The 17,238-nt window shown below is 34.6% G+C and overlaps 1 protein-coding gene across 4 annotated transcripts in view; it reads left to right on the top strand.

Moving 5' to 3' along the window:
• The first annotated feature begins 4,389 nt into the window (after positions 1-4,389).
• The window catches only part of LOC133298263 (endoribonuclease Dicer homolog 3a-like), an 18,587-nt gene continuing 5,738 nt past the window's right edge, over positions 4,390-17,238 (top strand). For 3 of the 4 annotated variants that reach the window (XR_009749764.1, XR_009749765.1, XR_009749763.1), the window contains exons 1-13: positions 4,390-4,482; positions 5,124-5,242; positions 5,341-5,521; positions 5,668-5,781; positions 6,285-6,419; positions 6,538-6,607; positions 7,016-7,080; positions 7,167-7,298; positions 7,446-7,598; positions 8,378-8,507; positions 9,395-9,500; positions 9,569-9,761; positions 9,839-9,999. Coding sequence is in view for 1 of the 4 variants with exons in the window: in XM_061497528.1 (XP_061353512.1) it covers positions 4,441-4,482; positions 5,124-5,242; positions 5,341-5,521; positions 5,668-5,781; positions 6,285-6,419; positions 6,538-6,607; positions 7,016-7,080; positions 7,167-7,298; positions 7,446-7,598; positions 8,378-8,507; positions 9,395-9,500; positions 9,569-9,761; positions 9,839-9,999; positions 16,800-16,821 (1,623 nt within the window). In the remaining 3 variants the exon portion in view is untranslated. Of the gene's footprint in view, positions 4,483-5,123; positions 5,243-5,340; positions 5,522-5,667; positions 5,782-6,284; positions 6,420-6,537; positions 6,608-7,015; positions 7,081-7,166; positions 7,299-7,445; positions 7,599-8,377; positions 8,508-9,394; positions 9,501-9,568; positions 9,762-9,838; positions 10,000-16,799; positions 17,138-17,238 lie in introns of those variants that run through there. The other variant, XM_061497528.1, reaches the window with a different exon arrangement.

The raw sequence follows: 17,238 nt of genomic DNA, 5'->3' as shown, positions 1-17,238 counted from the left end.
AATTATATTATATATTAAAATTTTTATTTCATATCAAAACGTGTCTCAGCGTGTGGAAATGTGACATTTTTTAAAATTAATATATCGGCGTGGCGTGTCCCGTGTCGGTGTCGGTGCATTATAGGATATTAGCACTTGATCTGCCATTGGAATATAAAATATCTTTCTTCATTATGCTCTGTGTATGTTTAATAGATTTTTTTTTTTTTTTAAGGAAAAGTTTAGTTAAACATATTTTTATAAAAGCTCTTATCATAAAAAGATCTTTTTCTTATAATAAATAAAAAGGGAAAAAAGTTAAAAGCTCATGTATATCAGGTTTTGGGTACTTATTTTAATTTTTTTTATTCTTATTTTATTTTTCGTTTATCTTAATAATTTACTTTAATGACAAATCATTCTATGTTTCTTCTTTAAAACCCAGAAAAAATCATTAAAATTTTATATAATCACTAAATAGTTTTTTTTTTAGTTTTACGTTTTAATATTTTTTTTTTTTTAATTTTAGCCTAAAAATAACTTTTGATTTTAAAAAAAATGTCAAACATGCTTTTTTGAGTTACCACTCTTACCCTTTACAAAGTGTATACACTTATGTTATATATTGATCTGGGCATAAAAAAAGTATGCCACGTTACACTTGGGAGCAAAGAGATCTCAAAGCGTGACCAAGATTACACAATGCCACCAACTGAGGAATACCAAAAACACAAGCTAGTTGGGCTTAGTGGACTACGTGGAACACCACCAACTTAGGATAGCTTGGTGTGCAAAAAATCATCTATTGCTTGTTAATAATTTGATTACTTGTATATGGCCTCATAAGCCTTTGTTAGATATTTTAATCATGGCATCGAGGAAGTATGAAATGAAATATAAAATTATTCAACATATAGTTGTCTTTTATATTTTCTTCCTTCAACGTATTATATCATTTCGATTACAATTGTATTTTTATGCAAATTTAATAAAAAATTTTTGGGGGTTCTCAATCGATCACCCTCAGTCTCAACTATAGCTCGTTCAAGCTATCTTATCAGAGCTCAACACATGGGTAACATGTTATCTTCATCATTTCTATAGGCATCAGCTTGATTCATATTATGTTCTCTTTTTATTTTAACCTTTACTCCTTATATCCTTCTTATTCACACACTAACACTAACTTGCGTGTTACAGCACCTTTTAAGTATTTCATCACCACACTCTTCAGAGCAATGAAAAACCAAGGCAACGAAAAACCATCCCCGTTTATGAGACAAATATTTTTCATTTAACATACTTATATCTAATTGATATTTATCTGAGTTTCTAAGTGATATTTGTTGATATTTTCTCTCTTTTAAAGTGATCGTTGTCAAATTTTTAACGAAGTTCTTATTATTATTATTATTATTATTATTATTGGCATAAATTAACGTTTAACATGCATGCATGTAATTGCAAATTAATGTTTAGCATACATGTATATATTGGAAAATTAATATATATATATATATATATATATATAAAGAAGGTTATACTTACGACCTATTTTTGTTTATAACTTTTTACAACCATATCTTAATTATTGATTTTTGTCAATCAACGGTTATTATTTTCACAAATTAAATTTATTAATTATTAATTCGTAATAAATAATAACCGTTATATATATGGTTGAAAACAAAAAAATAGGTTATAAGTATAACCTTTATATATATATATATATATATATATATAGAGAGAGAGAGAGAGAGAGAGAGAGAGAGAGAGAGAGAGAGAGAGAGAGAGAGAGAGAGAGAGAGAGAGAGAGAAGTAGGATCATTTGACACCAGTATCAAATTTGAAATTTGACACCTTATCTGATAGCCATTAGATAAAAAAGATCTACGATTCTGATTTCTAAGCATGTGACAACGGTGTCAACCTATTTTTGTTTATAACTATATCTTAGAAATCAGAGTCGCTGATATTTTTTGATCTAATGGCTCTCAGATGAGGTGTTAAATTTCAAATTGACACCGGTATCAAAGGATCCTACCTCCCTCCCTCTCTCTATATATATATATATATATATATATATATATATATATATATATGTATGGAAAATGGAAATATAATGTTGTAGGAAAGTGTTTAAGTTATGTTATAGAGATAGAGATTGTGAGACCCACACTTTTTTATTTTTTTGATTTTTAAAAACAAGTGTGGGTCCTACAATTTCTATGTCTATAACAAAATCTAAACACTTTCTTACAATATTATACTTCTTTATATATATATATAATTAAAAATTAGTATTGAACGTTAGATTTTGGTTAAATGCATAATCATATTGAAGTGACTCTTTTCAATATATATTATTATTATGGTCTTAAGCTTGCAAATCTATCACCAAAAGCACATGAAAGAAACAAAACTAATGAATGAACTGAATTCCTTTAAAGTGTTACAATTTCTTTAGTTTTGATGGTTACTTGAAGCTACCTTAAAACCTAAAAGCACCTTCAAGGAAAGACACCGTGGAGTTTGTCACATCATTCCTAAAACTCGCGCGCCGCAAAAGGGGCATCAATATTGAATTTTACATTTTTGGCTGAGGACATATACAACTTGGAGTTATAATGCAATGAAGTGCATTGACAAAATAAGAAATGAGTATTTTTTTATACAACTTGGAAACTCATTTTTTATTTATTTATTTTCTTCTTCAAAAAAAAGAGAGTATTCCATGCAAGGACCAAAAATACTGAAAAGTCGTTTTTAAAGGATGAATTGGACGGTTCCAATAAGATTTCATTCTTGAACAAAAATCCGATAGACCGGGAGCAATTTACTTACGATACTTAGTTGACATTCATAAAAAGTATCTAATGAATTATGAGCTGAATACATCCTGTTTAGCAGAAAGACGTATATTTCTTGCTCATTATCAGACAATCACTTATTCACAAACCCCATAATGGCATCTTCTTCTGGAAATCCTAGCTATTCTTAGCATGATATTGGGGAATCTCATTGCTATTACCCAAACAAGCATGAAACGTATGCTTGCGTATTCGTCCATAGGTCAAATCGGATATGTAATTATTGGAATAATTGTTGGAGACTCAAATGGTGGATATGCAAGCATGATAACTTATATGTTGTTCTATATCTCCATGAATCTAGGAACTTTTGCTTGCATTGTATCATTTAGTCTACGTACCGGAACGGATGCTTCATAATAATATCATGCAATTCTAATGGTTAAAATAATAAGCTTATCTTTTGTCATGTCACTAGGGGTGCTAAACGAACTAGGAAATTTTGACTCGACTCGTGAAGATTTGAGTTTACATGTCTAAAATTGATTGTTGGCATCAGGTTTGAACTTATATAAAAGCTCGTTTAATAAAAATGCCTCAGGCTCCAATTCAAAAGTTCGGCCATAAAGCCTCTCAGGCTGGCCTAGTATATTATCTTTTATTTTTATTTTATATTTTTTATATTACTTGTAATAGTCCTCTCTTTCTCCTCAATCCTTTTCACCCCATTTTATTGGTTAAACAGAGTTTTTGAATGATTTTGTTCTATATTATGTTATTTGGATATTTATTGAATTTATGAATATTTATGAAATTATTAGTGTTGTTGATTGTATATTTTGTTTGGATAAATTTTTGTTGTCTTAATTTTTTTTTTTAAACAGACTAAACTAGACTTTTATTTTTTTGTAAATAAGTCATGTCACAGGCCGATAATTATATTTATAACAGGTAACAAACTTAGCATTTTAAGAACAAAGCTCGGTTCAGCCCGTTAACACCCCTACATGTCACATGGAAAACATTTCTCGTGTCATGGATATTACAAGTGGTGGAGGTCATCATTTATTAAAAAATAAAAAATAAATAGAAAATAACATAAACTTCAATACTTCATATCATAATAAAGTAATCTCCAACAATATTATAAAATAATTTCTCTAAAACAATATCACAGGACGAAAATAACGTTGTAAACAGTAGCATGTGTAACGACTAAATTAATTAATTTTTTATTTTTTTACATAATGATAAAATTAAAATTGAGAGCCACACTTTACGTTCCAAATCCTATGTTTTTATTTATTATATTTTGTAAAGGTTTTATATATTTCTAAGAAACTTTTAGTGTCATACTTTAATACATTTGATGTGGGTCCTACTAAAAAAAGAAGAAAAAAAAAAAACACAAAGTGAGATCATTTTTTTTAGAGTAACATGACCCTACAAGTTTCTGGAACATCACATATATAAAACCTATTTTGTAATTCTGAGTCCAATTCTTCGTTTTTCTATTTATTTATTTATTTTTATTTGTCGTTCTTCTAAATCCAATTCAACAAGACAAATGATTTCTCTAAACTCGACAGAGGTTTGAACTCTCATTCTCTTAACAGTGTCAGAAATCACGCTTCCTACGTTCTGCCATGCAATGGGAATGAGGCTGCTTTTCTGTTTCTGCTCTGCAATTACAGTATTACCCAAGTCAATACTTTCTTCTCCAATTTTGAAGTTTCCATTTTTTTCCCTTAAAACCCTTTTTTCTTTTAACGAAGCCATATGTTATTCTACTATCTAATCTTACCTATTGCTCTCCAAAACGGTTAGATCAGAATCTCAATTACCTACATCATTTCTGTCTCCTGTTACCTATCTCATTGCTTATCTTTTTCTATCAGTCTCCGTTATCGTTAAACTACTTATATCATTTATGTAGGAATTAAATCATTAAAAAAATGTTGTAGTTTTTGTTTCCCTCACTTTTTTGGCCTTTCTTAATGCAACTTTAGTAAGAGAAAGTTTAGGTGGGGTTAGAAAGTAGAAACCGACATTGATGTTAGTGGTGTATTAATTCAGTTTACTCCTGGGTACAGTAAAGCTTTTCTCATAAGTTGTTAGGATATTTAACTAATTTCAGTTTAGTAGTTTTATTAGATGAATGAATCACTACTGAGTCATCATCATCTTGCTCCAGAACCTTCTTCTACACTCTTTCTCTGATTTTCCCTCACTTTCCATGACTTTCTCACTGAACTCTATAATAGCATTTAAGTACATTTATCACAATAGGTTTGAGATTTTTTTTTTTCTTCCATGAATACAAATTTGATGCAGTGCACACAACAAACTTCTCCCAACAAGACAAGCTTTAATCCAATGACTCCCAATCCTGACACGACGAATGTTCCTTTGTCACAATGTTCCTGTAATCCCAAAAGCTTCAATCCAAGAAGGTGTTAATTTTCTCTTTACTTTTTTATTTATTTATTTAATTATGGTGGAGAATATAAAAATTGAATGTTGTAAATTTTCTTGTTTGTGTTTCTTACAGGTATCAATCTGAAGTTTTTGAAGTTGCAGTGCAGAGGAATACTATTGCAGTGCTGGATACTGGTGCTGGAAAGACAATGATAGCAGTGATGCTTATTAGACACATTGGCAAATTTATCAAATCTACTGATCAAAAGAAATTGATTGTTTTCTTGGCTCCCACTGTCCATCTTGTTAATCAGGCATGAACTCTTTTTTTTTCATCATTGTTAACTATATGATCCTTAAACCATTCTTCTTTTCATTATTAACAAAAGAATGAAGGGAATTAATATTTTTAGCATTTTATGGTACAAAGATATTGAGCTAGTGATCCTTGTAACTGCAGCAATTCGAGGTTATCAGGGACTGCACAGATCTGGCAGTGGAAGAATACTATGGGGCCAAGGGAATAGATGACTGGAATTCAAGTTGCTGGGAGAAGGAAATTGAAGAACATGATGTAAGCTTGCTTTTTAATCAGTTGAAAATTAGTGATAATAAAGACTAGTTATATGCCAATATTTTTGGGTGTGTTTATTAGTCCATAAACAACGTCACTGTGACTTTGTTCTAATTTTTCAGTATCCTCTGCTACTAATCAATTACAAAAAGAGAATCAGAGCAAAAAGAAACTAAGTAGAAAAGAGAATGTATTGATTAGTAGCAGAAAAGAGAATACTGAAGAATCAGGGCAAAGTCGCAGTGAAGTTGTTTATGGACTAATTAAGCATATGGAAAAGGTGAATCAAGTTTAGTGAAATAGCTTAGTCTTATTCTTCTTGAAAATGTTTTCTTCTGTGTCTCTCATTCCTTCAGTCAGTTGATTACATGAAGTTATCACTGTTGATGGATACTCATAAGTACTTCTTTGTGTTGATATATATATATATATATATATATATAATGCTCTGTTAGAATATTGCTAGGTGTTATTAGTACATCCATTTTCTTGCAATCATACAGGTAATGGTCATGACACCACAAATTCTCTTGGATGGCCTCAGAAAGGCATTCTTCAATATGAAAAGAGTCAGCTTGCTGGTTATTGATGAATGCCATCGTGCAAGTGGGAACCATCCTTATGTTAAAATAATGAAGGTTAAATAACAGATTTTGTAGCAAAATATTTCTGCTTGTTTATTGCAGTTGTTTTTCACTATCTTTGAACTTCTTATTGTTATAAGGGGGCTCATTAACATAATCTTTTTCTGTGAAGGAATTTTATCACACATCTAGTAACAAGCCAAAGATTTTTGGAATGACAGCATCACCAGTAGTTGGAAAGGGTAATAATTAGTTTTTTGGGGAAAAAGTGGATGAAATGAAGTTTTCAAACACGGAAGGCCCAAAATTGCATTTATATCCTTTATTTCTCAAGTTTTCACTCTATCGTTATCCTTTATGCTCATAGCATCTCTGTGATGTACGCATATCTAGATAATTTCTCAAGTAAGTGTGTAAGGGATTGTCTTTAATTTGCCAAGGTAATACAATAATAATATCTGGAAAGGAGGAAAAGAAACAAAAATTTTTGTGTGTGTATGTCGATATATCATATATATATGTTGACTTGTGATAATAAAATTGAATAAGTATTGCATGAAGCCTCTATGAGAACTTTGCCTTAGCCAGTGCATTATACTATATTAGTTTGAAGTGTTATATGGATTCTAAAATTCAACATTTTCCATCAGTTATTTCATCCGCTATGGACTGCAATGGTCAGATATCTAGTCTTGAAAGCATTTTAGATTCTCAGGTAATGTTTATTTACTTCAGTCTTTACATCATCTAGATTTCAAATCTGGTTGATGGTTTGTGAAATTCTAAAATATTTTGTTGCAGATTTATGCTATTAAAGATAGGACAGAGTTGGAACTATGTGTGCCTTCTGCTATGGAAACTTGTAGGTTCTATAATGAAGCACAATTTCTCAGCAAGGATTTGAAATTAAAGATGGAAGGTTTATGGTCTCAGGTAGTCTATGACTGTAGTACACATGTTTCCGCATGCAGACGGAAACACCCATGTGTACATACTGACACAAGCAAAATATTATTATCATTTTCAATCTATATTCCGTTGAACATGAAAGGATAGTGGGAACTTTTTTTGTTTTACCAGTTCGATGCTTCATTGCTGAGACTGCAACAGTTAGTGGAATGTCAATACAAAGACATTCGTCATAAACTTGAGAAAATGCAGAAGCGATTATTCAACGACTATTCAAAGATTTTGTATTGTCTTGATGATCTTGGCCTTGTGTGTGCTTATGAGGTATGCTTATACTCCTTGGAGAGCAAGTACATCTGAAAGAGAATATTATTATTTTGATACCTTTATGCTCTCTTTTTTGGTAAAGTCCAAGTCACAGAAGTTTCAGGTAGTATTCACCATGGTGGAAGGTTACTACTAATTTTCTTAGGATCAACTAAATTCAGGCCATTTAAAAAAGTCACTGGAATAAAAGTTTTAACTATGCATATACAAAATATACAGTCTTTATTGGTTTGTTTTGTGTCTGATCTTTTTTATTTATCACGAGAAGAGACCTGTTATTCTGCACGTGTAGTTGTGAAGACCTTCCACAAATTAACAAGAGATATATACATGATTGGCCACAACTTCGGAAACCTTTTGATTTAGATGGTATCTAATCGGCATGCATAGACTTCTTATTCCTCCATGCATAGCAATTGTTACTATGTTAATTTGTATGACAGAATAGAGAAAAAAGTGAAGGAAAATACATATATATTCCACCCTTACACTTGTACGTTTATTGATAATAAAACTATAATAATGTCATTTATATCCTTCACGTTGGATTCACTAAGTACTACGTTTCTAATAAACTAATCCCACAAAACTTTATCTGTTAATACTATCCTGAATGCTTCAGTAGTTACTTATTTTTATGAACACTTCTGATAACATGGCTATTAGTTGTCACATTAACGCTAATATGTAGTCAAGGCTTTCTCTTAAATCTTTATATCTTCCTCTTAGTTGCTGATGCGGTTGTCATGTAACATTTTTATTCATCTGTTCTATAGGCTGCTAAATTCTGTCTGGAGAACAGCTCATTTCCCCAACAGGAATGTGAATTTAATAGCGAAGGTTGTTCGCAGTATGCACATTTCTTTAATGAATTGCTACAACTTATTGGAGCCTATTTTACTACTGGTATGCTTGTATGTCGCTTTCTGTTTAATGCTCATAGCATAATATAATTTCTTATATCAGCTAATGCTCTTTATTTTTAAACTAATCATTTGTGATTCATATATATAATTTTTCAATGCATTCCCATATATGCCTACAAATTTAGAAAATATATGACAATTTAGTGCTTTGGGATGATGTTTAATCTAATGCATAAATTAACCATTTTTACTGAAGGATTTTGGTATCTGGTTCAGCTAAGTTTGAGTAGCATACTTGCAGTTGTGTAGTTGATGTCATCTGCACTGTCCATCTAATACATACTCGCAGTTGTGCCTCGTATTATAATTACTATTTAATACTAATTATATGTTTCCAATGTAACAGAGATTCAGTAATTTGTGAAATATCATCTGGGCTTCTGTAGTTCCCTATTTCATATATTCCCTCATAGGAGTTTCCAATTTGACAACATGGATTTCATATGCTTTTTAAATTTTCTTTTCTTATAATATCTTTACTTACCTAAAAGGAAAGAAAAACTTATTACATTCTTTCTCTTATAGCTTAATCCTTTTGAAACAGCAGTTGCTGAAATTCTTTTAAGGGTTCACTTTTTTTGCAGTTACTGCAGATAAGTTATCTGCAGTAAACCCAATACGACGTCGTTTTGGGACAGAAATCATGATGTTTTTGTAATTTTAATTTATTTCAGAGTTATAATAGTCTTTATATTTATAATATTTTAAGATTTCAATACCAAAACGACATCGTTTTGGAAATAAATGCAGATAATTTATCTGCATTAATTGCAGAAACATTTTTCCCTTCTTTTAATGTTGTTGATGCATTTTACATATCACGTATCCTTTGTGTTCTGATTTTTTCTTTTTTTTCTTTCTGCTCAGATGATACCAACTCTGGAGACTTCGGTCTTGACCTTTCAAATGCAGTAGAATTGGGATATATGTCTCCAAAATTATATGAACTAATACAAATCCTTAAATCATTTGGGTAAGTTATGTACTTAACCTTTTTCAACATTGGTTGTATGGAAATTAACTATCATCTTTTTGATACAGAGAAAGCAAGGATGTTCTATGCCTTGTATTTGTTGAAAGAATTGTTACAGCTAAAGTCATTGACAGATTTGTGAAGAAGGTTAAGTTCTTGTCCCATTTTACAGTCTCATATTTGACTGGGAGCAATACATCGACTGATTCGGTGGCACCAAAGGTGCAGAAAGAAATCTTACATCTGTTTTCCAGTGGAAAGGTATTATATATAGCATATCTATCAAATAAATATTAATATTTGATAGACAGATTCTGTTGAATAAGCTTTCTATATAGGTCAATATACTATTTGCCACTGATGTTGTTGAGGAAGGAATTCATGTGCCAAAATGCTCCTGTGTCATACGTTTTGATCTGCCCAAGACAGTTCGTAGTTATGTCCAGTCAAGGGGGCGGGCTCGACAAAATAATTCTCTATTTGTCATGATGGTTGAGAGGTAAAGCATTCTCTTCCTTAACATGTAGATATGCTCATGCGCGTAATATGCATGCACACACACTTGTACGTAGATATATGGGGGTGGTTGACACTAAGTTCTTAGAAATATTTGCCTACTCTTAAGTGAGTTATGCTGTTTATATGTCTTACTGTTTTTTAGATTCTAAGTTTCTAAATTTTGATAAACCCCTTGAATAGGGAAACTTTTCTTCTTGATATGGCCTTGTGGAAATCCAAAGCTCCCTCTAAGATCAAGTCCTTTATCTGGATTGCTATAATCAGAATTAATACTAATTGACATGTTGTAGATGGCCACATAAAGTTTTTTCTCCTGTTATGTGTGTAATGTGTGAAGCTTGCTCAAAATCTGTTCCTCATGTACTCTGACATTGTGCTGCTGTAGTCTCTTTACGGTATTCTTTATTAGACATTTTTGGCGAAATTTGGATGTGTCCAACTCCTAGCTTTGTGGACCAGTTTTTGATTATTATTTTTCATGGTTTTGGTAGAAGTTGTTGAGATATATAAAACCATTAATGTAGCCTCACCCAACAGCTTAAGCTTTTGGGTTGAATTGGTTCTTTACATGGTATCAGAGCCTCGGTGTATCGGCTTCGATCCTCACCGCCCCCCACTTTCTTTCTAGTGGAATTTCTTTCTTCGCACAGTGCATTGTCCAGCCTTCAAGCCCAGCGAGCTCTCGTGTAAGGGGGTGTGTTGAGATATATAAAACCATTAATGTAGCCTCACCCAACAGCTTAAGCTTTTGGGTTGAATTGTGTAGAATATTCTAGAGTTTCTAGCTACTTGTCCCTTTGAGTAGTGTGATGCCTCTTCGGTTACTGTGTATTTTATTTATTACTTCAACTCCTTAACTACCTTGTAATCTGTATACAAAGATCCCTTTGGGTGTCAATCAATATATGAAAAATACATTTCAGTCTTATATTTCATCATGGTATCAAGAGCAGGTTATCCTGTGGTCATCTTGTAAACCTCCACGTTTCCTTCCGTTTTCCATTTTTCACTGTTTATTAAAATAACTCAGAAACCATATCTGGACCCCTCCAATCACGAAACCAAGGCCACCATTGGACTCAGAAGCCATTTCCGAGTCGACCCACGTCAGCCCCGTCGCCGGAAAGTCAGCCACGCGCCGCCACTGCAGAACTGCCTCTCCGGCGCGTGTGAGCCACGCGCCGCCCTGCCGGCCTCCGTTTGTCACGCGGCTTTCACAGAACGGCTCGCCTGGCCTTCCTCTTCCTGTTCTGGGGGTTTAAATCACGATTGGAGCACTCTTCTTGCTGGGTCTAGTTGGTTCCTCTTCGTGACTTTCCGGTTCTGAACGATTGGAGTTCCTTTTTTGCTTTTTTTATTTTGAACAATGGAAGTTGAAAATATTGAGGCTGAGAATAAGCATTCTGAAAAATCATCCGGTGTCTTTCCTCTTCCCTGTTCTTCGTCTTCCGGAGACAACCCAGCTATACAGATTACTAACCACCGTTTAAACGGTAAGAATTATGAGCAATTTCAGAAGGTGATGTCTCAATCTGCTGAGGCAACTAGTCATGTTGCTCAACAAGGTATGACATTCCATGTTGATCATAGTAGTCGTTGGATTCTTGATTCGGGAGCTTCTGATCATATGACAGGTAATGCATCCCTGTTTTGTTCTTATACCCCTTATTATCACCAGTCACGAATAAGGACTGCTGATGGTAGTTTCTCTAATATTGCGGGAAAGGGATCCATTAAGCTCTCTGAACATATTACTCTGAATTCTGTCCTTCATGTCCCTTCTCTTACTTGTAACCTTATCTCTATTAGTAAACTTTCCTCTGAATTGCATTGTGTTGCTAAATTCTCTGCCAAAACCTGCGTTTTTCAAGAACAGGATTCGGGGCTGATGATTGGCAGTGCTAGAGAGGAAGAAGGGCTTTACTATTTTGAAGAAGATTCACATGAAAAGAGATTTTTTGCAAATCACTCTTTATGTTTATCAGGCGATTGTAATGATGTTTTGTTGTGGCATCGTCGTTTAGGACACCCAAATTTCTTTTATCTTCAAAAGCTGTTTCCAAACTTATTTATCAACAAAAAACCAAGTTCCTTTTTTTGTGATGATTGTCAGTTTGCAAAACACTCTCGTGTTTCTTATTTCCCTAGAGATTATCATGTTTCGTCTCCATCTACATTGATTCATAGTGATATTTGGGGCCCAGCTCGTGAAAAAAATATATCTGGAACTCGTTGGTTTATTACCTTCATTGATGATCATTCTAGAGTATGCTGGGTATATCTTCTAAAAGATAAGTCTGAAGCTGCAGCCACTTTTAAAATTTTTCATGCTATGGTACAAACTCAATTCCAGACCTCTATCCAAATCCTACGAACTGACAATGGTATCTGAATATTTTAATTCTGTTCTTGGTGATTACCTAACCAAGCAAGGTATTATCCATCAAAGTTCTTGTCCTAACACCCCTCAACAAAATGGGGTGGCTGAAAGAAAAAATAGACATCTCATTGAAGTTGCTAGAGCCCTCTTGTCTACAATGCATGTCCCTAAATACCTGTGGGGGAGGCTGTCTTGACTGCCTCATATCTCATCAATCGGATGCCCTCTCGCGTCCTGAATTTTCATTCTCCCATATCTTGCCTTACCCGCTCTTTTCCCTCCTTTCGGGCTCTCTCTTCCCTTCCTCTAAAGTTGTTTGGCTGCGTGGTTTTTGTTCATATTCCTCCACATCAAAGGTCCAAACTTGATCATAAGTCTGTTAAATGTGTCTTCATAGGATATCCTCCTAATCAAAAAGGTTACAAGTGCTACTCACCTTCTCTTCGAAAGGTCTTTGTTTCTATGGATGTTACTTTTTGTGAAACACAATCATTTTTTCCCTTGACTTCTCTTCAGGGGGAGTCTATTGGTATAAATGAAGACAAGTCTTGGAATCCAAATAATTCTACTGTCTTACCTTTACCCTTGGAAACATCTGTTGTTTCTTTACCTTTGGAGTCAGGGGGAGTTAATGTACAGGAGACAAGGATAGCAATTGTACCAAAGACTGGAGATCCTCCCGGTAAATGGGGAAAATTCTACATCAGGCGTAAATCTCCTCAAGATCCTCTAGACTGCCAGGATTCTGACCCGAGTCCTAGTTCCAGCAATCCACTTGAGAACACTGGTACAACTGACCTAGATGTGCCCATTGCCCTTCGAAAAGGTACTAGATCTTGCACTGCTCATCCTATTTCTCATCACATTTCATATGAAAAGTTATCTCCAGGTTTTCGTGCTTTCAACACTATATTAGACGGTACAAAAATACCAAAAATTATCCAAGAGGCACTTAATGACCCTAAATGGAGGGATGCAGTCTTTGAAGAAATGGATGCTCTTAAAAAAAATGGAACTTGGGAGTCCGTGGCACTTCCCAGAGGAAAGAAAACTGTAGGTTGCAAATGGGTGTTCACAATAAAATTTAATGCAGATAACAACTTCAACAAATATAAGGCCAGATTGGTTGCCAAAGGATTTACTCAGACTTATGGGATAGACTATCAGGAGACGTTCGCTCCCGTTGCCAAACTTAACTCTATCTGAGTCTTACTATCACTTGCTGCCAACCTTGATTGGCCCTTGCATCAATTGGACGTAAAGAACGCTTTCTTAAATGGGGACTTACATGAGGAAGTTTACATGGATCCACCACCTGGTTTTGAACAGGGAGATGGTTCAGTATGCATGTTGAAGAAATCTCTTTATGGACTTAAACAATCCCCTAGAGAGTGGTTTGAAAAGTTTACTCGTGTTGTTAAAGAAAGAGGATTTATCCAAGCTCAGACTGATCACACTTTATTTTTTAAACACTCCGATAGTGGCAAAATTGCTATCCTCATTGTTTATGTTGACGACATAATTGTCACAGGTGATGACTGGGAGGAAATAAAATCTTTAAAAGGGGGTTTAGCTAGTCAGTTTGAACTAAAGGATCTTGGATCTCTCAAATATTTCCTTGGAATGGAAGTTGCTCGTAGCAAGGCGGGAATTTCCTTATCTTAGAAGAAATATATTCTAGACCTGCTACAAGAAACAGGTATGCTTGAGTGCAAGCCTGCAGAAACTCCAGTTGAACCCAATATTAAATTGGGAATTGAAGATGGAAAAGATGTTGACAGGGAGCAATACCAAAGGTTGGTAGGGAAGCTGATCTACTTATCTCACACTCGGCCTGATATTGCATTTGCAGTTAGCATGGTTAGCCAATTCATGCATTCTCCTAAGGAAAAACACCTTAGTGCTGTTTATAGAATCCTCAAGTACCTCAAAAACACCCCTGGTCGAGGAATGCTCTTTAAAAGGGGACACAAGAGGATGATAGAAATCTATACAGATGCTGATTGGGCTGGCTCTGCTATGGACCGAAGATCCACTTCAGGATATTGTACCTATGTCTGGGGAAATCTTGTGACCTGGAGAAGTAAGAAACAAACTGTTGTTGCCAGAAGCAGTGCAAAAGCAGAATTTCGGGCGCTAGCCCATGGCATTTGTGAAGGAATCTGGTTAAGAAGGCTCCTTGGAGAATTAAAGATATCTTATTCTCTACCTGTGAGACTCTATTGTGATAATAAGGCTGCAGTCAGTATTGCTCAAAATCCTGTACATCATGACAGAACCAAACATGTGGAGGTTGATCGTCATTTTATCAAAGAAAAATTGGAGGAGGGTAGTGTATGTTTGTCATATATACCTACCAAGGAGCAAACAACCGACATTCTCACCAAAGGATTACACAAACCCATCTTTGAGGATTTAATTAGCAAGTTGGGGATGATCAATATATATCTCCCAACTTGAGGGGGAGTGTAGAATATTCTAGAGTTTCTAGCTACTTGTCCCTTTGAGTAGTGTGATGCCTCTTCGGTTACTGTGTATTTTATTTATTACTTAAACTCCTTAACTACCTTGTAATTTGTATATAAAGATCCCTTTGGGTGTCAATCAATATATGAAAAATACATTTCAGTCTTATATTTCATCAAATTGGTTCTTTACAGAAGTAAAGAGGCCAATTTTTTGTTGCACTATGAAATCTACGCTACAATTTGGTGTATTTTGTTGGAGCCGAACTCTCCAATTTTTAACGAGGTCGAACATCACTTTATTTGGAATAAGATTAGGCATTTGGCGTCTATTTAACATAAAGCACATGACCTTTTTAATCACTCATACATATGTTGAGGGATTGGGAAGATTTTTTTTCATTGATTTTCTCGGTTGTTTTCTGTTTTTCTTCTTCTTTTGTTTAGGATGATTCTTTATCCTTCTTTCTCTTTGTGATTTTTTCTCTTTGTCTCACTTGAAAGTATGAATATATTGTATTCAATTGTATGTAAAACTGTACAAAAGCCCTCTATTTAAAGAGGTTAAATGACCTAATGGGTTAAGCCCAAATAACCTTCTAGAATAATAAAATAATAATAATAAAATACAATACTATTTCTAACACTCCCCTTCAACCTGGTGCGTATATATCATAAGCTCCCAGCTTGTTACATATATGATCTATTCGGGGACCTCTAAGAGCCTCGGTGAAAACATCTGCAAGTTTATCATTGGAATTGACAAATGCTGTCTCGATCTCTCCTGACTAAATCTTCTCTCCAACAAAGTGACAGTCAATTTCTATATGTTTGGTCCTCTCATGAAAGACTAGAGGATATGTGCAATGCGGCTTGATTGTCACAAATGAGTTTCATGATCCGTGTTCACAAAGATGTAATTCCTTAAGCAATTGTTTTAGCCAGATGAGCTTACGAGTTGCATTTTTCATTGCCCGATATTCTGCCTCTGTACTTGACCTGGCGACTACAGTTTGCTTCTTACTCTTCCAAGAGATCAAATTTCCTCCGAGGAGAACATAATAATAATCCGAGGTGGATTGTCTATTTGAAGGAGAACCTGCCCAGTCAGCATCTGAATAGCTAGACACCTCTGCATTCCCTTTATTAGTGTATAATAAACCTCTTCCTGTTGCTCTTTTGATATATCGAAGAATCTTGATAACTGCATCCCAATGAGAGTCACAAGGAGAGTCAAGGGATTGACTTGCCACACTAATTGAAAAAGAGATGTTCGGTCTGAATCTCAAGGATAAATTAGTAGCACTCATACATGTGCCAGCCACCGATTCAACTGCGTTTGTTTCTCGTGGCAATGATTCCAATTGGAACAGTGGACGCGGTCAAGGACGTGGTCGTGGATAGGGTGGCTGCGGACAGAGGCCTCGTTGCAATTTTTTCAGAACCTTGGACATTTTGAAGAACGTTGCTATAGGAAGTACCCTCTCTTAAAGCCACCAACTGCCAACTTTGCTCATACTGATGCTACACCACCTTCTTCTGGATCAGTAACTTTTTCGAGTGCCGACTATAAGGCATTTCTCAAGAAGGTTTCTTCCCAGCCTCTCCACTCAAGACACTGGTAATCATGTTGCTTGTTTTTCTCAATCATCTCTTGGACCCTGGATCATAGACTTAGGTGCTACTAATCTCCTTTGTGGTAATAAGGATCTATTTACTTCACTTTCTTATTATAGTAATCTACCTTATGTTACTTTTGCTAATGGCACTAAGGCCCCTGCTTGTGGAATTGGACAAGCCAACCCAACTCCCTTTTTGACTTTGACATCTGTTTATTATATACCTGGCATTCCCTTCAGTTTAATCTATGTTAGCCAGATGATTCATTCTCTTTCATGCACTGTTACCTTCTCTAAACATTCTTTTTCTATGCAGGATCCGGGTACGGGGAAGATGATTGGAGCGGGCAATGAGTCACGAGGTCTTTACTATCTGACTGCACCACCTTCTCCAATGGCGTGCTCTCTCACGGAGTCTCCTGAACTAATCCACATCCGTCTGGGTCATCCAAGTCTTTCCAAGCTTCAACATATGATTCCTTTTTTGTCCAGTCTTAAGTCTTTAAACTGTCAGTCTTGTCAGTAAGGAAAGCACACTCGCTCTTCCTTTGCAAATAGAGTTAATAAAAGAGTTGATGCTTCGTTTTCTATTTATTCATTCTGATATTTGGGATCTAAGTCGAACTTTCTTTGTTTTGGGTTTTCAGTATTTTGTAACCTTTATTGATGATTTCTCTCGTTGTACTTGGGTTTATTTAATGAGAAATCGTTCTGAATTATTTTCAATTTATCAAAAATTTTGTGCTAACATAAAT

This window comes from Gastrolobium bilobum, unplaced genomic scaffold (assembly GCF_033153095.1).
Source record: "Gastrolobium bilobum isolate Gb01-03AN ecotype WA unplaced genomic scaffold, APGP_CSIRO_Gbil_v1 utg1479, whole genome shotgun sequence".
NCBI lineage: Eukaryota > Viridiplantae > Streptophyta > Magnoliopsida > Fabales > Fabaceae > Gastrolobium > Gastrolobium bilobum.
This window is presented reverse-complemented; position numbering and strand designations above follow the sequence as displayed.